Raw genomic sequence first — 25,158 nt, 5'->3', positions numbered from 1 at the left:
GTTGATCACATAGTAATCTCTCTTAGTCCTATGGATCTTCTGTTACATGACTGATTGATTGATTACATGTGCTTATTACAGTGACAGCACAGAGGTGAACCCCTCAGACAACCACGCCTCTATCTCCATCCCTGTCCACTATGATTCAGAGATCGCTCTCTCCAGGGAAGCAAATCTCAATTTCTACGTGGTTGACATGGACAATGAGGTGAAGACCACAGTGAATACTTTCAATGACATCGGTCCTGAGTTAAAATTCTCTCTGAAGGTGAGAAATAATGCACAACCAGGTACACCGTCATTATGTGTCAGTCAGTCTGTGGTAAAATACTTCCCCCTTGTGGTAGAAATGGTAAGACAAGTGTTTTCTCTTCTGTTCAGGTTTCTACAGGGAATTTCCCAGTGAATATTGCCTACCTCACAGTCTCACTGCCCAGCGATACAGCAGGAGGCAACCCATTACTGTATGTGACAGGAGTCAACACTGCACCTGTGAGTAAAAATAACCAGTCAACCTGTTTCTAAATAACTAGGCATGGCCCAGGGTTGCTGGTTCAAATCCCAGGTTTGATGGGGGAGAATCTAGCAAGAATTACCTTTCTGGTGGACTTAGTTATATTTTAAAGAGATTGACTGTTGCCCTCTTGTTGTTCTGCAGGCTGGAGATGTTAGCTGTGAAGTAGCCAGCCTCGTCAATCCTCTGAAGATCAGTGAGAAGCCTTACACACCATCCTTCTCCAAGGAGAACCTCATGAGCACAGAGGAGCTGGTGCGTTTGTGTGTGCATTCCTGTGTGTATTGTTTGTGACAGAGAGAGACAAAGATAGGTTCACAGTTTTACATCTAATGATCTCCTCTGAATGCATACCTGAGTCATTCCTATGATGGTTCACAGTTTTACATCTAATGATATCCTCTGAATGCATACCTGGGTCATTCCTATGATGGTTCACAGTTTTACATCTAATGATATTCTCTGAATGCATACCTGGGTCATTCCTATGATGGTTCACAGTTTTACATCTAATGATATTCTCTGAATGCATACCTGGGTCATTCCTATGATGGTTCACAGTTTTACATCTAATGATATTCTCTGAATGCATACCTGGGTCATTCCTACGATGGTTCACAGTTTTACATCTAATGATCTCCTCTGAATGCATACCTGGGTCATTCCTATGATGGTTCACAGTTTTACATCTAATGATATTCTCTGAATGCATACCTGGGTCATTCCTATGATGGTTCACAGTTTTACATCTAATGATATTCTCTGAATGCATACCTGGGTCATTCCTATGATGGTTCACAGTTTTACATCTAATGATATTCTCTGAATGCATACCTGGGTCATTCCTATGATGGTTCACAGTTTTACATCTAATGATATTCTCTGAATGCATACCTGGGTCATTCCTATGATGGTTCACAGTTTTACATCTAATGATATTCTCTGAATGCATACCTGGGTCATTCCTATGATGGTTCACAGTTTTACATCTAATGATATTCTCTGAATGCATACCTGGGTCATTCCTATGATGGTTCACAGTTTTACATCTAATGATATTCTCTGAATGCATACCTGGGTCATTCCTATGATGGTTCACAGTTTTACATCTAATGATATCCTCTGAATGCATACCTGGGTCATTCCTACGATGCGGTGCCTTTTGGAACTCATAACTTTTTAGGAAAAAATTATATATATTTAAAAGAAAAATAGCATTCTAATCAGAAAAAAGGACATATTGAAAAACATTTTGGTCAAGCTCAGGCACTTTATTTGTTTTTTCAGGTTCTTTTTATAACCTGTCAGGTGCATAATCCTAACAGGGTGGACATTTGGAGCCCAAATTCAAATCAAATCCAAATCAAATGTTATTGGTCACATACACACATTTAGCAGATGTTATTTTGGGTGTAGCGAAATGCTTGTGTTCCAAGCTCCAGCATTGCAGTAATATCTACAAATTCACAACAATAAGCACAAATCTAAAAGTAATAGAATGGAATTAAGAAATATATACATTTTAGGACGAGCAATGTCGGAGTGGCATTGACTAAAATACAGTAGAATAGAATACAGTATATACATATGAGATGAGCAAAGCAGTATGTAACATTATTACAGTGACTAGTGTTCCATTATTAAAGTGACCAGTGATTCCATGTACAGTGGGGAGAACAAGTATTTGATACACTGCCCGATTTTGCAGGTTTTCCTACTTACAAAGCATGTAGAGGTCTGTAATTGTTTTAATCATAGGTACACTTCAACTGTGAGAGACGGAATCTAAAACAAAAATCCAGAAAATCACATTGTATGATTTTTAAGTAATTAATTTGCATTTTATTTAGCCTCTAAGGTGCAGGGTTGAGTTACCAGGTGGTAGCCGGCTAGTGATGGCCAAGAAATGACACACAAAAAAACAAATACTGCAAAGTTGCTTAGGAGCTAGAAGCAGTGCTGTCATGTCTGTCAATGCCATCTTTGTTCAAATTAGCCATAGCTCTGTGAGCAAGCAAGTTCGAGCTAGCATAATGTTGAACACTTGAACAGGATTTTAACTTCTCTATCAAACATATTTTAACATTTTGAAATGTTGTTGATTTTTCTCTATAATTAAGCCTAGCAGGGTGGAAATGTATGAGTGGGACATACAGACTAACAACATGAAACATGGAAGAATAGATAAAGCTGAATGTTTACATTTATGTAGCTTTGCACTATTGTTTTCCCACCAAATAAATGATGACACTTCCTGAATGTGGTGTCATTGTAGGAAGGGGTTGTTTTCTTAGATGGAGAATTAAAACAAACTAACAGGGTGGAAAGGGATATCAGGGACACTCAGAAAATCTTAAATAAAATAATAATAAATACAATAATCATGAGGAAAAAAAACATTGATGAGAGAGAATTTAAATAGGGCTATAAAATAATGAAGAAAGATTTTAATTATGCTATTACTTTAAGGCTTTCTTGTGGAAGTTGATGAATTACACCGGAGGACATGGCAAAAACACCTACATCTACTGAAACAAAGTGTTCAAAATGCAGAGAAATCCCTTTCAAGATCCATATTTTTTTTGTTGTTTTAAGGTAAAGGACACCTGACCTTATATTTAAAGCCTTTTGTACTCCACATTTTACACTAAATAAGAAGTGGTATTTCCTCGGGACAGAAAAGGCACTGCATGGTAGGAATGACCCATCCATTGTTTTCGGATTCTTCCAGAACTGTAAGACAGCCAAGTGCCAGCCTATGAAATGTGTCCTGAAAGACATGGGGATGATGAGTGATTTCTTTGTGAACGTGACCACACGGATATGGAATGGTACCTTTGCTGCTGTAAGTATAGACAGACAAATTTGTCTGTTCCACATTGTTTACATGCTTGCTTCTCCTCCTCTTTAATGGTGTCCAGACATCACCTCATTAGTCCTCCTCTTGTGTTGTCTTTGAGCAGTCCTCATTCCAGTCCACTGTGCTGACTGTGAGCACAGAGATAGAGACTTCCCAACCTGAACTGCTGGTCATCTCTCACAAGCACCTGACGGTACAGGACTAATACATAAAGTACTTCTCAATACACTTTAATGTTATATCTCTGATGTCCAGGCAGAGTTTGTTCATTTGTACAAGTTCAATGTGTTTAGATGACCAGCATATTAACAGCTACACTCGTTGTATTGCCTGACTGCTGGTGTGAAACATCCCGTCTTCTCCTGAACACTGTCATCTGTCTCCTGACCTGTCTGCAGGTTGGCGTCACCATCAGTAAACCAGGGGTGAAAGGGGAGATCCCTGTAGGCGTTATTGTGGGCAGTGTGATTGGAGGCCTGCTTCTATTGGCTCTCGTCATTGGCCTGCTTTGGAAGGTATGTGCCAGTCTTTTGCACTTTATGATGTAAAACTCTCTTATACTGAACTACTGAAAAATAGCAGAAGCTCTGAGCTATCCTAACTAGACCAGCTATCCTTACCTCTATCACTCCAGTCTAGTCACCTTATCACCTTATCCCTTATACATTTACCTCCATCACGCCAGTATCCCTCCACATTGTAAATATGGTATTAGAACTGACTCTGTATATACAGCGCTCTCCGTAATTATTGGAACAGTGAAGCATTTTTTTAAATTTTGGCCAAAGGTTTGGATTTGTCTGCACTTTAACCTCATGGTCATTGTTTGATTTCAAATCCAAACTTTTGGAGTATAGAGCCAAAATGTAAAAAAGAAAATAAATGCTTCACTGTCTCAATTATTATGGAGGGCACTGTAGCTTCTCCCTTCATAGTGTTCTTATCGCTTAGCGTGTGTTTGTGTTCTACCTTGTTATTTTTAGTATTACATTGATATTGATTACGGCATTGTTGGGTTTGGAGCTTGCAAGAAAGGCATTTCACGGCACTTGTGTATGTGCCATTAAAAACGTGAAATATGAAATACTCCTACGTCATCTCTTATTCTTCCTTCACATCTTCTGTTTGTGTGCCTTTCTCTCCCTCTGTCTCACTCTCGCTCTGTCTCTCTCTGTCTCTCCTTCCAGTTTGGTTTCTTCAGGAGAAAGTACCAGCAGCTGATGAAAAACACTGATGAAGACCAGGCGGAGACTGAGGGCCTGCAGGAGAACGCAGCAGCGTGAGAACCAGGCGCAGGAAAGATCCCATCTTAGAAACCACAATGTGCCAACAGACTGAGAACACAATGACCAAAGACCACAACCACAACCACACACAAACTGAACAAACATGATTTGTACTTACATATTGAGCAAATGGCTTGTTAGTGGAAGGGGCTGTTTGGGTGGTGGCTTTAACATGGTTTTGGTTGTGGAGTGAACGATTGCTTGGAGTGAACAGAAACACACTGTTTGAGCGTATTAGAGAGTGTGTTTTGATTGGGACCAAAGAGACAACAGATTTTATTAGTGGAGGTAACATGATTCTCTCACCACCAAACACTTCCAAGCGAAGACCCCGTTATGTCGGCCATCTTGGATCCTCCATAGGGAAGTTATTTATCTACAGTGCATTTTTTCTGGCCGAATTCATACTTCAGTACTGGTATTCCTTTTTATATATGTTCACAGAATTGTTGAGGCCTATTGTTGAGTAAGAAGCTTGTGTATAGTAATTTGTCATATCAATTGATATTATTGATATCAATTGTTGAAAAGCACAGTAGTATACTGTAAACAGCCTTTCAAATGGATATAGACAATAGTTTACACATGAGAGATTATTGACGTTATCATATCATAGCATGTTTTCATATGCTAGCATATGGCGTTCTCGGTGCTTTACATTGCAGTGGGAGGGGTTTGGCATTATGTTGATGCCGAGGCATCCTTATTTGTGAAAGAAATTTACTTGAATATCAAAATAATAACAGAACATCAACAACCCATCTTTTCTACTTTCACTAAGGCACTTCCTGGCTTTGAGTATCTCAGTCACTGTTTTACAGAGACAACGCTGTATAATTTACCCCAGCCATACAACTGCCTCGGGAGACACTGTGAAGATGCTGTCTTTACAATATACACTGTATTCAGATCAGATTAATGTAACATTTGATTCATTGTACTATTTGTAAAAATGTAGTGACATTAATCAAAGCAGAGTTATTGAATGTGTAGAAAATAAGTATATTTATTGTGTGGTTTCTATATTAAATATGTATCATTCAAATATTTTATTATCAATAGATAAAACATAACACTTAAACAAGTGTTTAACTTATTCCCTACATAGCTATGGTGAAAATGCAATATTAGAAGCACTTACTGGTTAATCCGTTTATTTTGTACAGTCATTGTATCATGACTGAGAGAAACAACAGCAACTAATTAATTGTAGGATACAGACAGTAGCAGAGACTAAACTCTCTGAGATAATGTTTATGAGATATATCTTTGCACTGATATTTTTCCAGGTGTATTTTCAAAGGGTACATACCACTTCCTTCATTACGATTTTCGAGCATTCATTTTTTTTATGACAACGTTATTGTGTTCATTGAAACTTTTGATTTTGTGTTGTAAATATGCTGATGGGGAATTTTATTTCATTAAAACTTTACGTACATAAAGGTGTGAATGACTTCATTTCTGTATTGTTGGGGACAGCTTTAGATTCACTGGTACTGTGTGTGATCTAATATTTGCCATAGAAAAGCTCCTAGATGAGGTCAGAGTTCAACTCTGTCCTGTCCACTGGCACTCCTTGTTCTCTTTCCAACAGGACTCGTCAGCTTCATACACCTTCTACCAAAGACAGAAAAAATCCTCCAGTATTAGCTTCCCGTGGAACTAATGCTGCGTTCATAACCAAGTGGAAGGTGGTAATTACCAGTTGAGAATTTGTAAATAGCATCAACCTTAAAATACAGCTATCATTATATTAAACAAATTATAATGTTTAAAAAACATATTAATAGATAGTTTTTTATGACTGAATGTTTTGTTGTTACAGTAAACTGCCGATACTTCTGTTATAGAGGTAATTTCTTTAGTAGGTCCTGTCAGAGGTCAGCATGTAGGAGAAGTCTGTGATCAGGATGATAGAAGTTACCCACTAGTAATTACCAATTAGATTATTCCAAGTCCAATGTGGTAAATACCACCTTCTCACTTGGATATGAATTCAGCATAATGCACCAATTCAAACTGTGTCAGACAGGCTTCAGACAGGCTCTGGAGCCGTGTGACTGTCACTTGACAATGATTCGTTTCACGCAACTCTTACTTAATGAGTACCCTATGCCTTGTGATCATTATGCAGAGCATTGTGCAAAGTACACCATACATACATTTTGTAAACACTTTACATTTAGTTGCTCTTATACCTGTGTAGTAAAAATGTAATTATTACTATAGTACTGTAACAACATTGTATTAACACATATAGCATTTCCGTGATGACAATAACTGGTAATCTGTAACTCAGTTGGTAGATCATGGTGTTTGTAACTCAGTTGGTAGATCATGGTGTTTGTAACTCAGTTGGTAGATCATGGTGTTTGTAACTCAGTTGGTAGATCATGGTGTTTGTAACTCAGTTGGTAGATCATGGTGTTTGTAACTCAGTTGGTAGAACATGGTGCTTGCTACGCCAGGAAAGTGGCTTTGATTGCCAGGACCACCCATAATGTATGCACATATGACTAAGTCGCATTTGGATAAAAGATCTGGTAAATGTCATATATTATTATATTAGATTATTATTACATATTAGATTATAAACAACGTTCTTTGCTTATCTATCTGTAACTACATGATCAGGTGTTTTTACCTTCTTCCACGTGGAAACGGTGGCTTTCAGGGTGTTTTTACCTTCTTCCATGTGGAAACGGTGGCTTTCAGGGTGTTTTTATCTTCTTCCAAATGGAAACGGTGGCTTTCAGGGTGTTTTTACCTTCTTCCATGTGGAAACGGTGGCTTTCAGGGTGTTTTTACCTTCTTCCATATGGACACGGTGGCTTTCAGGGTGTTTTTACCTTCTTCCATGTGGAAACGGTGGCTTTCAGGGTGTTTTTACCTTCTTCCATATGGAAACGGTGGCTTTCAGGGTGTTTTTACCTTCTTCCATATGGACACGGTGGCTTTCAGGGTGTCTATACAAAACTGCACTGCCTCCAGGGCGTTCCCTCTGTGAGGAGATGAGATGCCGATGATCACACCGGCCTCATTCACAGGCACCAGCTTGGAAAACAGAAGAATGAACTTGGTCTAGAAGCAGTCTCTCATAAAGTTACAGTTCCCTGCCCATAGTCTCACATAGTAACAGAGTTACTGTCTCAGAGTTACAACACTGTTATTCGTTAGTTAGTTAGTTAGTTAGTTAGTTAGTTAGTTAGTTAGTTAGTTAGTTAGTTAGTTAGTTTGCCAGGAATGCGACACGGAGAGTTTTGTGAAGCTCACTCCAGTCGATGATGGACACAGATGTGCCTGACAGTGGGCCATCTTGCCCTGATGTCTGTGTAGATCTTCCTGAGTTCTGATTGGGCCATAGGGACACTATTCATACTCCAACTGCACCACCTTCTTCCCCTCAAAATTGTTCCTTGTCGTCCCTGAAAAAATTAATGAATCACCATCACGGACATCCTGGCCTTGACTGAACATGTGTGAGCGACTGTGCTCAAACTTCCAACCGGGGTCTATTGTGTGCCACGAGACTGACTGTATTAGCCTGCTGAGCTAAAGCCTAACACAAGCCTTCAGTGTAAATGGGTGCGCTCTGATCAGTGGTGTAAAGTACTTAAGTAAAAATACTTTAAAGTACTACTGAAGTAGTTTTTTGGGGTATCTGGACTTTACTATTTATATTTTTGACAACTTTTACTTCACTACATTTCTCAAGAAAATAATGTACTTTTTACTCCATACATTTTCCCTGACACCCAAAAGTACTCATTATATTTCAAATGCTTAGCAGGACAGGAAAATGGCACTTCTCATGAGAACATCCATGGTCATCCCTACTGCCTCTGATCTGATGGACTCACAAATGCTTTGTTTGTAAATGATGTCTGAGTGTTAGAGTGTGCCCCTGGCTATCCATAAAAAAATGTCAAAGTTATGGTGCCGTCTGGTTTGCTTAATATAAGGAGTGTGAAATGATTTATACTTTTGATACTTAAGCATATTTTAGCAATCAAATGTAATTTTGATACTTCAGTAAAAGTCTTTTGGTTTTAAATATACTTTAATGAAGACATTCAAACTATGAAATAACACATATGGGCCAACTCATTCAAGGGTTTTTCTTTATTTTTACTATTTTCTACATTGTATAATAATAGTGAAGACATCAAAACTATGAGGAACCAAAAACGTGTTAAACAAATCAACATATATTTTATATTTCAGATTCTTCAAAGTATTCACATTTTGTCTTGTTGACAGCATGCACACTCTTGGCATTATCTCAACCTGCTTCATGAGGAATGCTTTTCCAACTGTCTTTATTAAGGAGTTCCCACATATGCTGAGCACTTTTTGGCTGCTTTTCCTTCAGGAAAAGGTGTGTTTTGGGTCATTGTCCTGTTGAAAAACAAATGACAGCCCCACTAAGCGCAAACCAGAAGGGATGGCTTATCGCTGCAGAATACTGTAGCCATGCTGGTTAAGCTTGCTTTGAACTGTAAATAAATCACTGACAGTGTCAAGAGCAAAGCACCCCCACACCATCACACCTCCTCCTCCATGCTTCACGGTGGGAACCAAGCATGCAAAGATCCTCCATTCACCTACTCTGCGTCTCACAAAGACATGGCGGTTGGAACCAAAAATCTGAAATTTGGACTCATCAGACCAAAGGATATATTTCCACCAGTCTAATATCCATTCCTTGTGTTTCTTGGCACAAGCAAGTCTCTTCTTCTATTTGGTGTTCTTTAGTAGTGGTTTCTTTGCAACAATTCAACCATGAAGGCCTGATTCACACGGTCTCCTCCGAACAGTTGATGTTGAGATGTGTCTGTTACTTGAACTCTGTGAAGCATTTATTTGGGCTGCAATTTCTGAGGCTGGTAACTCTAATGAACTTATCCTCTGCAGCAGAGGTAACTCTGGGTCTTCCTTTCCTGTGGCAGTCCTCTTGAGAGCGGTCCTCGTGAGAACACTTTCTTTGGTTACTACATGATTCCATATGTGTTCTTTTATAGTTTTGATGTCTTCACTATTATTCTACAATGTAGAAAATAGTAAAAATAGAGAAAAACCCTTGAATGAGTATGTGTGTCCAAACTTTTGACTGATACTGTATATGAAGATGAGATATGTGTAAAGTCCCTACTCACCTATGAAGATGGAAATAGCACCACAGGAGGGGCTGGTGAGGAGTGACACTGCATCCACAGAGAGCTTGTCATGGGTCACCTTGATCAGGTCCCTCGGACCCCTTCCTCCTTCCTCAGACATCTCTGTGTTAGGAACGAGGGATAAGGAAGCTAAAATAAGCAGTCAGTGGATCATATAAGTAAAACTGAAATTAGTAGAGATAGATAGATTTCTGCTGGAAAAATAAACTATACACTAGATGAAATTGAGATCACAATTCACCTCGATATTCTGAGATAGTGTAATTAACTATTGTGTGTTTGAGTTCTGGTAGGCTATTGTTGACAGCAACATGTCTCACCTGAATTAAGAGACCTATTTATCCCCCACTTAGAGGTGGAATGACAGCAACCTCGCCACCGTCCCTCAGGCTCATGCGCTAGTCCCCAAGGGCCACATACTCCTGACGCACAGCCAAAACAAATGAATGGTGCACGGCAAACAGTCTGGGGAATAAAGAAGATACATTACATCATGAGTTAAATGACAAATAGCTCTTCGAATTCAACTTGTATGGTATCTTATTTACCTGGGGTGTCTGTTGGCAAGGTTCCCCCACAGCTCAAGGGTAATGAGTTCTGAAGGGACCCTGATCGTCTCTGATTTGTGTCCCGTCAACTCAGCACTTTTGGCGAAATACAACACTGACATCTATTATAAACGTAAAGACAGTAAGACACTAATCAATTGTAGTTCCACTCATGACAGAGAGACGCAAACAATTCAGATAAACCTTGAGCTGTCACTGTCATGTTGGAGAGTTCTGCAAATAGTGGTTTCAAATTAGCTCAATAGGCTGTTTAAAAGTGTTCATTTGCCAGGCTATTTGAAACCAGTATTTGCGGAAATCTCCAACATGACAGTGACAGGTCAACACTCTTAAACAGCCTATTGCTCTTACTTCAGTAGTCATGAATGAAGTTGTATCCGCAAAATTTATCAAATGAATGTAGGCTGCTATGTTACTACTGCCAGACCCTGGACCATGTGTATTTACCTCCTCAGTCGCTCATCCTCGCAGTCAGCTGACTGGTATGCAGGAAATAGGAGGCGTACACCACTAGATGTCCCCCTAACGTATGTAGGCTAGACCCAAACAAATCAAAATTATGCTATAAAGAACATTTGAAACCACATTTTCCCCTCTATCATACATAGTTGATATGCCATGCTAACTTCTTATTCTGTCTGTTGTGTTGCTATTTGAGGTTTAGCCTATATAAACTATGACTAATATGTATCGGTTGCAAAACGTTAGAAATGTAAATTTAACCACTTAACAGATTATTAGAGGTTAGGTCATTCGATTTGATAATTTAAACTATCACAAAATCATTGCTCTCTTGGCACGCCCTTGGCACACATTGGCACCAGCACAAAGAAACTGGACCAGGTGAGGTGCAGTTATAGATGTCTACCAACGGAGGGCGCACGATATCACCATTTGAAAGCAGAGCCGTTATGGCTGAGGATGTAAATCTAGTCTACCTGTCCAGAGGTGGCACATGTGAGATGCCACCTGTTAAGGCGTTGCGACATATGCGGGAAGCTATTCACACTAAGGCAGCTCAACAGCTAAGCGTTGGCTAATGTATATGTTTATCTTTAAAAGCCTCTTTGTAGACGGGATTGGACAGCCTATATTTATATGTTTGACCCCAGAGAGCGAGGGCCAAACTACTCACCAATCTATTATTGGAATGGTTGTATTCCTGTGGCTATTATTATCATTTCTTATAGGCTATCTATCCACAGCAATGGAGGATTTAGAAAGATTAACGCATAACCAAAACCGGCGTGGGACGGTGGGTGTACTAGCCCACTTGGAGAAAGAAATTCACATATATTTAACCCTATTGTATTTGTATTTCTTGCGAATAACTCTGATAACGAATATAGTGCATCATACGAACTTTTAATGACATCTCAAAACAGCTGACATTTTACGCTACTAAAATGAGCAAACAACAGCAAATTAATGTCGTTTCAGAAGGTGTACAATTGATGACACAGGTACAACTGTCGATCAGAATTAAATATGTGTGTTTAATGCCCTCTGATCAACATTGTGTTCTTGACAATCTCTTTACGCACCAATGTCGTCAGTACTCCTGCCCCGAAACCATTCTTTAAAATCCTTTAATGCACACTCACCATTGAGAAACTCTATAGAGTCTAGTTACTGTTCAGGACCTGATGAGGGGAGAACTATACAACAGCAAAAATATCCCCCACCCCACCAATTTGAAGACCGCCCACTTTAGATATTTAGCTAGAGACCCTTAAAGATTTTAAAAGAGAGACGGAGTCAGACAGTTTGACAGTCACTCACTGAGCTTTGCATCGCGTGCGCACAGACACAACTTATCCGCTGCGCGTCAGGACTGCAGTCGTTCGCGCCACTCTCCCATCCGTTCCAATGTTTAGGATGCTACAAACACCACAGCTCCGTCAAGGCGTGATTGCACTTTTCATGTGGTTCACTCACTTTATGGAGGACTACAAAGTCCAGGGTGAGTATGCTGTGATTGATTATGTGACCAGTTATACTGTTGAGTAAGGATGGTATAACTTTTTATGGTCAAATTGTAGGCGACATTGAAGCATCAGCCAAGCGAGAACAGTACATGTATCTTCCAAATACCTCATAAGAAAATATTGGTTATTGTGTGGGTTGTGTACTCAGATTTGTCTTTAATGATTGGGATTGTGTCTAAAGCAAAATATGTTGGATCTAACGTAGTTAATCAAAACATGCGATCAATCATAAAATTACGCATGGGTAGGCCAATTGGTAGACGGACAGGTACAAGCTTTATTGCATAATAGGGTCGGAGACTAGTCAATGTGACTTCCTATACATTTACAAGTGGGTCATTCTCCTACAAGCTGAGCTGATAGCCTGAGACAGATGGACTGGTGGGTCCCAAGGAGGAGTGAGTACACGCTGCTCCTCCCTTGAGTCCTCCGGTGAAATCACGCTGCATTGGGATTTATTGGTCTTTACGCAATCAGAACACATTTGGCATAACCTGTATTGTAGAACTTTTCTCTAAACAAAAAAGTAGAAATGGATATAGGGTGCTATGGGGAAAAGTTGGCGTTGTTAAAGATTTAGCATGCTCAAATAAGGCAATACTCTACCGTTATACGCGTGCGCATACGAGACTTTAATTGGACACGGACCGTCTCTCTCCAGCGGGTAACTGCTGGTTGCAGCAGGGAAAGAACGGCCGGTGCCAGGTGCTCTACATGTCCGGGATGACCCGAGAGGACTGCTGCCGGAGTGGCCGTCTGGGCACCGCATGGACCGAGGAAGATGTGCCCAACAGCACGCTGTTCCGATGGATGATCTTCAATGGAGGCGCGCCTAATTGCATACCTTGTAAAGGTGAGTGATGATCAATATCATGACTTCAAGTGGAGCAACATTTATTCTGATGGAATTTATTCTGGTGGAACTTCTTACAAAAAACTCCAACATGTTATAATGTGTATGGCATGTCATATGTTAATGTCCTATAATTACTCTCCATATAGTATCCTGCTATTGGTTTTGATAAAGGAATTTGGCCTTATATCATATTCATTATGTATGATGACTTGATTTGTTCCTAAATTAATCCATCCACCCAACCACCCAACTACCCACCCATCCACCCATCCATCCATCCATCCATCCATCCATCCATCCATCCATCCATCCATCCATCCATCCACCCATCCATCCATCCATCCATCCATCCATCCATCCATCTATCCACCCAACCACCCACCCATCCATCCATCCATCCATCCGACCATCCATCCATCCATCCATCCATCCATCCATCCATCCATCCATCCATCCATCCATCCCAGAAACATGCGATAGCGTTGACTGCGGTCCTGGGAAGAGATGCAAGATGAACAAGAGGAACAAGCCCAGGTGTGTGTGTGCTCCGGACTGCTCCAACGTCACAAGGAGGGGGTCCATCTGTGGGTCGGATGGAAAATCCTACAAGGATGAGTGTACAATGCTCAGGGCCCGCTGCAGGAACCATCCTGACCTGGAGGTCCAGTACCACGGACGCTGCCGCAGTAAGTCCCCCTCTGGATTAAGGTAGCAAAATTCATGAAACTTTCCCCAAAATTCCCAAGTTTTCCAGATATCCCGGTTGGAGGATTCCATCCCTGTTTATTCCATCCTGATTCTAAGAATTTTGGGTACGTTTCATGAATTTTGCAACCCGACCAATTCATTTATAAAGTATGTGTATAAGGGTCAGTGAGTACCATTGCCAGACTTGGTTTTCATTTCCAGTCTATCACATATAAGTGATATTTCTGAAATAATTATCTGACTTGTGAGACTATTCCAGACTTGGGTTAAGCGATTGTTTGCCCATGTATGGCACAAGGGGGCCAACTGTACTGCCTGTATATGGTCTGGAGACAGTAGACTAGACATTACAGTACCATGGTCTGGAGACAGTAGACTAGACATTACAGTACCATGGTCTGGAGACAGTAGACTAGACATTACATTTTGGTTTTAGGTAGAACTCTTTTTAGGTAGCACTTACATTTTTGGTTTTAGGTAGAACTCTTTTAGGTTCCTTGTAGAACAAGGCCTTACAGTAACAGACTCAGACACTGGAAGACAGTACACACAGCTCAGGGAAAACTCCCCTATCGACCTGATTTATAGAACATGTTTTGGTGCATGGGCACAGAGGCAGATGGGTTTAGGCAGCTCTAGTTCTGCAGGCAGGGCCGGCTCTAGGCGCTTGGGGGCCCTAAGCAGGATTTTATTGGCCCCTCTCTGTACGACAGAGAGAAACATTTTAGTTTTAAAGTTAATTTCCTGCAATTCTACACATTTTGCCTCGGGGCGGAGAGATTTTTTTTGAAATGTTATAACAAAATTTATGCAACTATACTAATTTTGCCTTGGGGCAGAGAGAATAAATTTGCAGTTTTACAGCTAATTTCCTGCAATTCAACCCATTTTGCCATGGGGTGGAGAGAACATTTTAGCAGTTTTAAAGGCCCAGAAGTGCGGAAATTCACTTTTTTTCAGCTGAAAGACGATGCCCATGATGTTGCACAATGATTTCAATCAATAAGTAATAAATTAAGTCAAAGTATGATATATTTTGGGTTGAAGTAGTAACTTTGGATGTTTTCAGTATCAATGCTATGTGTTTCCCCTGTGATAGGACGTGCTAATACTTTCCTGTCTACATTTCTTTTCAGGGCTGGGTTTTGTTTGAATGTTACCACCCACCAGCATGGCTAATCAGAAACACCTGCAAAGTTCTTCCTCTTCACGAGTTGCAATTAAGCTGAGCAATACAATAGACCATGTTTGGCTGAGCCAAACAGCTTTTCGCTGTAGTCTACATTTGGCTGCCTGAGCCATGGAGCAAATTAAAATAGGGTGTGCACACTTGTGTTTTTGCAACTCCACTTTTTTACCAGCAAATTATCATAACCCATTGGATAATTTGTGAAGTTTACTTATTTTTGAGTTAGTCTGTATTAAAAAAATATATATGACCATTTTATAAATTGTAAAATTGCGTGTGATATGATTGCATTTTGGAACCCCGCTCCCCCCAAGATGAATGGTTTTGACCACATTCCACTGCTTTGATTGGTACAGATTCCACAAACTTGTTTATCTATACTGAACAAAAATATAAACGCAACATGTAAAGTGTTGGTCCAATGTTTCATGAGCTGAAATAAAAGATCCCCAAAATGTTCCATATGCATGAAAAGCTTATTTCTCAAAAATAAATTGCGCACATTTGTTTACATCCCTGTTAGTGAGCATTTCTCCTCTGCCAAGATAATCCATCCACCTGACAGGTGTGGCATATCAAGAAGCTGATTAAACAGCATGACCATTACACAGATGCCATAGATGTCTCAAGTTTTGAGCGAGCGTGCATTTGGCATACTGACAGCAGAATGTCCACCAAAGCGGTTTCCAGAGAATTGAATGTTCATTACTCTACCATAAGCCACCTCCAACGTTGTTTTAGTGAATTTGGCAGTACATCCAACCGCCTCACAACCGCAGGCCACTTGTAAACAAGCCAGCCCAGGACCTCCACATCTGGCTTCTTCACCTGCAGGATCGTCTGAGACCAGCCACCCAGACAGCTGATGAAACTGTGGGTTTGCACAACCAAAGAATTTCTGAAGAAACTGTCAGAAACCATCTCAGGGAAGCTCATCTGCTTGCTTGTCATCTTCACCAGGGTCTTGGATTTACTGCAGTTCAGAGTCATAACCGACTTCAGTGGGCAAATGCTCACCTTCGATGGCCACTGGCACGCTGGAGAAGTGTGCTCTTCACGGATGAATCCCAGTTTCAATTGTACCGGACAGATGGCAGACTGTGTGGGCGAGCGGTTTGCTAATGTCAACATTGTGAACAGAGTGCCCCATGGTGGCAGGGGTTATGGTATAGGCAGGCATAAGCTACGGACAATGAACACAAGTGTATGTTATCCTGAGGCCCGTTGTCGTGCCATTCATCTGCCACCATGACCTCATGTTTCAGCATGATAATGCACAGCCCCATGTTGCAAGGATCTGTACACAATTCCTAGAAGCTGAAAATATCAAATTTCTTCTGTTGCCTGCATACCCACCAGACATGTCACCCATTGAGCATGTTTGGGATAATCTGGCTCGACGTGTACGACAACGTGCTCCAGTTCCCGCCAATATCCAGCAACTTTGCACAGCCATTGAAGAGGAGGGGAACAACGTTCCACAGGCCACAATCAACAGCATGATCAACTCTATGTGAAGGAGATGTGTCGCGCTGAATGAGGCAATTAGTAACATTAGCTAGCTATATAAGGTTAGCATGCTAGACTGATGGATGCCAGTGCCCTGCTTGATATTATTTCTACACTCCATGTTGAAACCCTCAATTCTCCACTCCATGTTCCCACCCTCAATTCGTGAATATGTATTATCAGCATGCATCATTCTTCGGAGGTGGAACCTGAACGAGAATTTCTGCTATTGGACAGAAATTATGTCGAAGTAGTGATGGCATTGCCCTCTATTGGGGGCCTTTAAAGCTAAATTCCTATAACTTTACACATTCTGCCATGACTTATGCCATGTTAATATGATATCTGAGTGAGAATGACAAAAAAAATCAATAGGGGCCCCCTGAAAGTCAGGGCCCCTGGGCACAGTCGGTACTCAGCCAAGATTGCTACAAGTTTAGATAGCATGCTAGACTAACTACCAATCAAAAAATTGACATAGCTAATTGTCAGCTAATTGAGTGACTGACATAACAAGAGAAAAACTACTGATGCACAACCAAATTTCGAAATTGCTCCTGGTGTATTTCACTATTTTTACTCTCAATAGAACTGTTATGTCGCTTATGCCTGGAGCCGGCCCTGTCTGCAGGTCCAAAAAAGACCAGAAGTGTGAGGTGGAGTCTGCCATCTGATATCACAGATAAGCTAAGTCAAACTTAGGCAGTAAGAAAGCGTATAGATAGACTAGCAGCAAGGAAAAATAAACATCACAGGTGGGGGAATATTTACCTGGTGTAACCTGAGAGTTGTGAAGTGAAATGTTTAAATTGTGTGTAATTTGAATGTTTCACATGACATGAATAGTGTCACATGTGAGTCATGCCTTTACATGTGTGTGTGTGTCTTTCCATTCACAGAGACGTGTCATGGAGTTCGCTGCCCTGGCTCTGCGTCGTGTGTCGTGGACCAGACCAACAATGCCTACTGTGTGGCCTGTAATCACCAGTGTCCAGAGGTGAAGTCACCTGACCAGTACCTGTGTGGCAACGACGGTGTTGTTTATGCCAGCGCCTGTCATCTGAGGAGAGCCACGTGCATCCTGGGAAGGTCCATTGGCGTGGCGTACGAAGGGAAATGCATTGGTAAGTACTGGAGCATCAATATGGGGTGGGGTTTATAAAGTTGATACATCACACTTAGATCAATGAAGAGTTCAGTGTTTTGATGCGCCAAGACCTTTGTCAGAACATACCAGAGTAGTAGGCCTAATAAACATCAAAAACATGTCTGTTCTGTCTGTTCTCATACACACAGACAGGACACTATGTCTATCTCCATCACCAGAGTCATGGTGTCTGTGTGAATCAGAAATAGATCCGTGCTGGCCTGGGTCTGTGTGGGAGTGTGATAATATTGTCTGATGCTTTCTGTGTGTGTCTCCTCTCTAGACGCCCGGTCATGTGGCGACATCGTGTGTCGGGGAGCGAAAAGGTGTCTGTGGGATGAAACGAGTGGCCGCGGACGCTGCTCTGTGTGTGACGAGCCATGTCCGGAGAGTCGCCCGGGTGAGAGTGTGTGCTCCAGCGACAACAACACCTATCCCAGCGAGTGTTCCATGAGGCAGGCCGCATGCGCTCAGCAGCGTCACCTGGAGGTCAAACACTCAGGATCCTGCAACTGTAAGTCTACGGTTGATGCGTGAAATGACACCCTATTCCCTACATTGTGCCCCACAGCGACGCACACCCACTGAGAACTTATGAGAAAGTGTCTTAAACTTCAAAACAGGCTTTTCCTCAGTCACTTCACCCAAAGTCATAAATAATAATCCTAAATCCTAACTTTCACTTAAGCCGAATTTTCACTTAGTCTCCCATTGACATCGATGCATGACTAAGTGAACATTTAACTTAAGTGGAAGTTAGGATAAACTCCGGAGGAAAGATGATGTGGGTCCAACTACAACACATCCCTCACCCAATTTTTCCAATGTGATTAAAGTCACCTTATATTAGTCCCCTTATACCATTGTTGAATTCTAATTTCTGATTGGCTAGAAGGGCATTCTAGAATGGGCATTAAAACCAGATAATGGGACAGTTGGAAAAGATATCGGGACACTTTGCAATCATAATGCAATAAGCACCTACACAAGCAGACCGTATTTGCTACAAAGTTACAGAAAGGTAAACCAACAACCACACAAAGTGAAATTGGATACATTGTAAACGCAGGAAAAACTACCAGCTTTGATTTGTTTTTGCAGAGACTTATTTTTTGGGAGCATCTAATGACCTAGTGTGGTGAGTGATGAACATGAATTTCTGAGGTCCTTACTGTTACAGTCATTACCCATTACGCTATAGCGACTCCTTGTGGCGGCCGGGCGCACGCACGCTGGCTTCGGTTGCCAGCTGTGCTGTGTTTTCTCCAACACATTGGTGTGGCTGTCTTCCGGGTTAAGCGAGCAGTGTGTCAAGAAGCAGTGTGGCTTGGCGGGGTCATGTTTCGGAGGACGCATGGCTCTCTACCTTCGCCTCTTTCGAGTCCATACAGGAGTTGCAGCTGTGGGACAAGACTGTAACTACCAATTGGAAATTACGAAATTGGGGAGAAAAAAGGGTAACAATAAAAATTATAAATATAAATATAAAAAAATCCTCCCACATGTTTCTAGTTTGACCAGCTGTTTTCAGCAATTGATATTTTTGAATTAGGTCGTCATATTGGCAGGTTTGCTAGCAACAAACTATTTAGCTAGCTTCTAGCCTAGTGTTTGATATGCAGTGCAATCTCCTCGTAATGAACTATGTTGAGTGTTCTGACGAGAAGGCAAACTTTTATAGCTAAATCAGGCACCGTCATTCATTTGGATGTATCCAAATTAATGTCAATTGGAAACAGCTTAAAACAAACGCAAATGCAGCTACTTTTCTGTTATTCTGACTGCAGAGGTTGTGACTGTTAGCCGTAGTTAGTTGGCTAGCTAGCAAGCAAGGGATAAGAACGTAAAGAACAAGGGACTGGGTCGCATCCATATATGTCAAACTAATCAAAGAAAAGATGAAAAAGTATGAATTCACTTATAAAATAAAAATATCAACAGATAACAAAACATTTCCATTATTTTCAAGGTAATGTAGACTTCCAATGTAATGTACAGAACGTCGACTTTTTATCCCTAACTTAGTGGCCTCTGTGTCAAAGCCACTTTTCACAAAAACAACTTACTGGTCAGAGTATGATGAGGTAGTCTTGCCCACCAGCAAAATCTCTCTCTCTCTCTCGCTCTCTCTCTCTCTCTCTCTCTCTCTCTCCCTCTCTCTCTCCCTCTCTCTCTATCTCTCTGTCCCCTCTCTCTCTCTCTCTCTCTCTCTCTCTCTCTCTCTCTCTCTCTCTCCTGTCTCTATCTCTCTCTCTCTCTATCTCTCTCTGTCCCTCTCTCCCTCTCTCTCTCTCTCTCTCTCTCTCTCTCTCTCTGTCCCTCTCTCTCTCTCTCTCTCTCTCTCTCTCTCTCTCTCTCTCTCTCTCTCTCTCTCTCTCTCTCTCTCTCCTGTCTCTGTCTCTATCTCTCCTGTCTCTATCTCTCTGTCTCTCCCTCTCTCTCTCCTGTCACTTTCTCTCTCTCTCTCTCTCTCTGTCCCTCTCTCTCTCTCTCTCTCTCTCTCTCTCTCTCTCTCTCTCTCTCGCTCTCTCTTTCTCAATGTAGAGGCAACCCTTATGACTGACCACTTCATAGTTTACTGCCATTCTGTTGTTCCCATGATGTTTGGTTCACTCATAACATAGATCATGTGTCTCTCAGCTTATCCTCCCTCTAATTACAACAATGCCTCGTTTTTCTCCTGTAAACAGTAATGTTGCTGTAATTAAATTATTTCAGCATGTGGATTATGAGGACTGGGTTTTGGATGGGATACTTTTTTGGATGGGGTTTTCTACATCTGCCTGTGGCTGTTTGTTTTGGAGATAAATCTTTTCTGAGGGCAAATACACTCCAACAGGGTGGTCCTTTGTAGAAATGGGTCCCGGTCCCCTGTCTTGTGCATCAAATGAAGTTGTATTGTGTTATAAGGATGCGTATATGAGCCCTGTTCTGTTCTCTCTGTTTTCAGGTTTAAACCAGGTTTAAACCATCACCCCACTGCCCAGCCCAGCCCCCCCCCTCTCAGCCTCCAGCCTCTCTCATAACCACAATCACTTTTCTTTATGTCCCGTACTCTGGTCCATGGAAGAAGAGAAGCAGACTGTCAGTGAATCAAGTCAAGGAAAATTTGATTAATGTTGCAGTTGGATTCTGTGCTGTTGTTAGGGTCAATGGGGCGGTGGTTAGAGCATTGGACTAGTAGTTAGTTAGAGCGTTAGTAGTGGTTAGAGCGTTGGACTAGTAACTGAAAGGTTGCAAGATCGAATCCCCGAGCTGACAAGGTAAAAATCTGTCGTTCTGCCCCTGAACAAGGCAGTTAACCCACTGTTCCTAGGCCGTCATTGAAAATAAGAATTTGTTCTTAACTGACTTTCCTAGTAAGATGAAATAAAATAAATAAACAATGATGCTTAATTTTGCTGTGAGATTCTGTGCTGTTGTTAGGGTCAATGATGCTTAATGTTGCAGTGAGATTCTGTGCTGTTGTTAGGGTCAATGATGCTTAATGTTGCAGTGAGATTCTGTGCTGTTGTTACGGTCAATGATGCTTAATGTTGCAGTGAGATTCTGTGCTGTTGTTAGGGTCAATGATGCTTATGTTGCAGTGAGATTCTGTGCTGTTGTTAGGGTCAATGATGCTTAATGTTGCAGTGAGATTCTGTGCTGTTGTTAGGGGTCAATGATGCTTAATGTTGCAGTGAGATTCTGTGCTGTTGTTAGGGTCAATGATGCTTAATGTTGCAGTGAGATTCTGTGCTGTTGTTAGGGTCAATGATGCTTAATGTTGCAGTGAGATTCTGTGCTGTTGTTAGGGTCAATGATGCTTAATGTTGCAGTGAGATTTTGTGCTGTTCTTAGGGTCAATGATGCTTAATGTTGCAGTGAGATTCTGTGCTGTTGTTAGGGTCAATGATGCTTAATGTTGCAGTGAGATTTTGTGCTGTTCTTAGGGTCAATGATGCTTAATGTTGCAGTGAGATTCTGTGCTGTTCTTAGGGTCAATGATGCTTAATGTTGCAGTGAGATTCTGTGCTGTTGTTGGGGTCAATGATGCTTAATGTTGCAGTGAGATTCTGTGCTGTTGTTAGGGTCAATGATGCTTAATGTTGCAGTGAGATTCTGTGCTGTTGATGCAACTGCTAGTAGACAATTTGTTCTTCCATATATCCGTCATCAGACAGGGAGCTTGAGGAAGAGGGGAAGGAAGAAGAGGAGAAAGAAGAGCAGGAATACTAGGATTTTCTTCATCAATATGTCCTGGAATACAGCCTGGATGATAAACCTTATAATAGCTGAATAGTGTTTCAGTTCAGCCACAGAATACTGTTCATATTGTATATAAAGTGTATGCTTATTTATTGTCCATGGAAGAGAAATAAGCCAGGGTCTCCCGAACTCGGTCCTCGGGACCCCAAGGGGTGCACGTTTTGGTTTTTGTCCTAGTACTACACAGCTGAAATGATCAACTAATCATCAAGCTTTGGTCGTTTGAATTGACTGTGTATTGTTAGGGCAAAAACCAAAACATGCAGCCCTTTGGGTGCTCAGGACCGAGTTTGAGAAACCCTGGCTGAACTAAGCAATCGTATATTTGAAATCTTGTAGGTGTTGTTTACTTGTATGTATTTATATATGTTGTTTATTATTTATACATTAACAGTGTCCGTCTGTCTTACTGTATACCTAATGTCTCTTGCATTTTATCCAAAGAGAAAATGTATTATTTATTTGAGGTGCAATACTACCCACATTGATGTTCTTGTTCTGTAAACTCCTGCAATGCATTCTCTATCTGAGCTGTACACATCTGCTTATTGTGGGCAAGATTTGGATTTACCCCTTCTTCCTACATTGTGAAATGTTGGCTAGCGTGTTTAGTGTGTTCCACTTTATTTTATGGAGAACTTGTTGCTCACCAATGTATATACCCTAGTGAGAGAAAGGTTTTGTTGACCCAAAGCTGACCTAAATGGCTTTGTCTAGTCTTTTGTTGAACAAAAGTTACCCGTCCTAGTCCCACTACAGTACATAGCGATACTTTTAACGAGTCACTATGGTCTCTCTCCCTTCAGAAAATGACTAGCTTTGTTTATTAAGGGGAGCAGGATGGATGCCACTAAAACAATGTACAGTTGAAGTCGGAAGTTTACATACACTTAGGTTGGAGTCATTAAAACTTGTTATTCAACCTTCTCTACAAATTTCTTGTTAACAAACTATAGTTTTGGCAAGTTGGTTAGGACATCTACTTTGTGCATGACACAAGTCATTTTTCCAACAATTGTTTACAGAAGGATTATTTCACTTATAATTCACTGTATCACAATTCCAATGGGTCAGAAGTTTACATACACTAAGTTTACTGTGTCTTTAAACAGCTTGGAAAATTCCAGAAAATTATGTCATGGCTTTAGAAGTTTCTGATAGGCTAATTGACGCCATTTGAGTCAATTGGAGGTGTACCTGTGGATGTATTTCAAGGCCTACCTTCAAACTCAGTGCCTCTTGGCTTGACATCATGGGAAAATCAAATGAAATCGTTCAAGACCTCAGGAGAAAAATTGTAGACCACCACCAGTCTGGTTCATCCTTGGGAGCAATTTCCAAACCCCTGAAGGTACCAAGTTCATCTCTATAAATAATAGTACGCAAGTATAAACACCATGGGACCACGCAGCCGTCATACCACTCAGGAAGGAGACGCGTTCTGTCTCCTAGAGATTAACGTAATTTGGTGTGAAAAGTGCAAATCAATCCCAGAACAACAGCAAAGGACCTTGTGAAGATGCTGGAGGAAACAGGTACAAAAGATCTATATCCATAGTAAAACGAGTCCAATATCGACATAACCTGAAAGGCCGCTCAGCAAGGAAGAAGCCACTGCTCCAAAACCACCATAAAAAAAGCCAGACTACGGTTTGCAACTGCACATGGGGACAAAGATCGTTCTTTTTGGAGAAATGTCCTCTGGTCTGATGAAACAAAAATAGAACTGTTTGGCCATAATGACCATTGGAGGAAAAAAGGGAATGCTTGCAACCCGAAGAACACCATCCCAACTGTGAAGCACGGGGGTGGGAGCATCATGTTGTGAGGGTGCTTTGCTGCAGGAGGGACTGGTGCACTTCACAAAATAGATGGCTTCATGAAGGAGGGAAAATTATGTGTATATATTGAAGCAACATCTCAAGACATCAGTTAATGCTTGGTTGCAATTGGGTCTTCCAAATGGACAATGACCCCAAGCATACTTCTAAAGTTGTGGCAAAATGGCTTAAGGACAACAAAGTCAAGGTATTGGAGTGGCCATCACAAAGCCCTGACCTCAATCCTATAGAAAATTTGTGGGCAGAACTGAAAAGGCGTGTGCGAGCAAGGAGGCCTACAAACCTGAATCAGTTACACCAGCTCTGTCAGGAGGAATGGGCCAAAATTCACCCAACTTATTGTGGGAAGCTTGTGGAAGGCTACCTGAAACGTTTGACCGAAGTTAAACAATTTAAAGGCAATACCACCAAATACTAATTGAGTGTATGTCAATTTCTGACCCACTGGGAATGTGATGAAAGAAATAAAAGCTTAAATAAATCATTCTCTCTACTATTATTCTGACATTTCACATTCTTAAAAAAAGTGGTGATCCTAACTGACCTAAGACAGGGAATTTTTACTAGGATTAAATGTCAGGAATTGTGAAAAACTGAGATTAAATGTACTTGGCTAAGGTGTATGTTAACCTCTGACTTCAACTGTATGTAGTTTTATACAATGTCTAAGTAGGAATAATGAGGTTTTTCATGTTTTACCTTGACAATGTTGTTTTTCATATTTCATAATGTGCCAATTAATGCTCTTGTAGACTTTTATGTGCCAATGTATTCCAGTGCGGTCAATCACGTAATTGATATCACTCCCTCTGTAAATGTAACTGCAGTGTACCACATAATGTTCATCACATACAATATATCACACTTAAGCATGTTGTTTTTCCTCACTCTATCCAGGAATATTCAAAGAAATCTGCAGCTGCTGTGAATATCTCTGCTGTTTTGTCCTAAACAGAAATGTGTTAAAAGTCAACAGCTGTTGCATTTACAGCTGTGATACATTTCGATGAATAACCCCCTTGGTCTATTTTGTTATGTTGAATAGAGATTCAGTCATAAATATATAGTTTTGTATTTTTTATGTGAATGTTAAATGTACATAATAGCTATGATATTATGATGATATTTATACAGGGCAGGAGAGTAAATAATAAAAATATGCTTTTTTTCCTCAAATTTGTGTCTTCTGTCTATCATTTCTACACACGAGACACACAACAAATGTCCTGGAGAATACTATATATACCATAGCCTACTTTCCCT

The 25,158-nt window shown here is 40.9% G+C and overlaps 2 protein-coding genes and 1 pseudogene across 2 annotated transcripts in view; 2 read left to right on the top strand and 1 right to left on the bottom strand.

The window, feature by feature from the left end:
* The window catches only part of LOC139421880 (integrin alpha-2-like), a 43,492-nt gene extending 37,404 nt beyond the window's left edge, over positions 1–6,088 (top strand). Inside the window, exons 23-29 of the mRNA XM_071173008.1 lie at positions 82–268; positions 382–492; positions 659–769; positions 3,246–3,359; positions 3,478–3,567; positions 3,773–3,889; positions 4,562–6,088. Coding sequence (XP_071029109.1) covers positions 82–268; positions 382–492; positions 659–769; positions 3,246–3,359; positions 3,478–3,567; positions 3,773–3,889; positions 4,562–4,657 — 826 coding nt within the window. The 3' untranslated portion in view covers positions 4,658–6,088. The remainder of the gene's footprint in view (positions 1–81; positions 269–381; positions 493–658; positions 770–3,245; positions 3,360–3,477; positions 3,568–3,772; positions 3,890–4,561) is intronic.
* A 123-nt stretch (positions 6,089–6,211) lies between these two features.
* On the bottom strand, positions 6,212–9,940 carry LOC139421826 (molybdopterin synthase catalytic subunit-like; annotated as a pseudogene).
* Positions 9,941–12,156: 2,216 nt separating this feature from the next.
* Positions 12,157–25,071, top strand: LOC139422751 (follistatin-A-like). The gene is made up of 6 exons (XM_071174072.1): positions 12,157–12,372; positions 13,059–13,250; positions 13,721–13,939; positions 17,559–17,783; positions 18,090–18,320; positions 20,757–25,071. Exons 1-6 carry the CDS (start codon positions 12,279–12,281, stop codon positions 20,771–20,773), a joined length of 978 nt encoding a protein of 325 aa, XP_071030173.1. The 5' UTR covers positions 12,157–12,278; the 3' UTR covers positions 20,774–25,071.
* Positions 25,072–25,158: the final 87 nt, after the last annotated feature.

This window comes from Oncorhynchus clarkii, chromosome 12 (genome assembly GCF_045791955.1).
Source record: "Oncorhynchus clarkii lewisi isolate Uvic-CL-2024 chromosome 12, UVic_Ocla_1.0, whole genome shotgun sequence".
NCBI classification, from domain to species: domain Eukaryota; kingdom Metazoa; phylum Chordata; class Actinopteri; order Salmoniformes; family Salmonidae; genus Oncorhynchus; species Oncorhynchus clarkii.
This window is presented reverse-complemented; position numbering and strand designations above follow the sequence as displayed.

Bases quoted from the DNA above. Each gene is read 5' to 3' on its own strand.
- LOC139422751 (XM_071174072.1), top strand. From the start codon at position 12,279: ATGTTTAGGATGCTACAAACACCACAGCTCCGTCAAGGCGTGATTGCA. The intron at 12,373-13,058 runs GTGAGTATGCTG...GTCTCTCTCCAG, and splicing joins GGAGGACTACAAAGTCCAGG to CGGGTAACTGCTGGTTGCAG. The intron at 13,940-17,558 runs GTAAGTCCCCCT...TTCCATTCACAG, and splicing joins GTACCACGGACGCTGCCGCA to AGACGTGTCATGGAGTTCGC.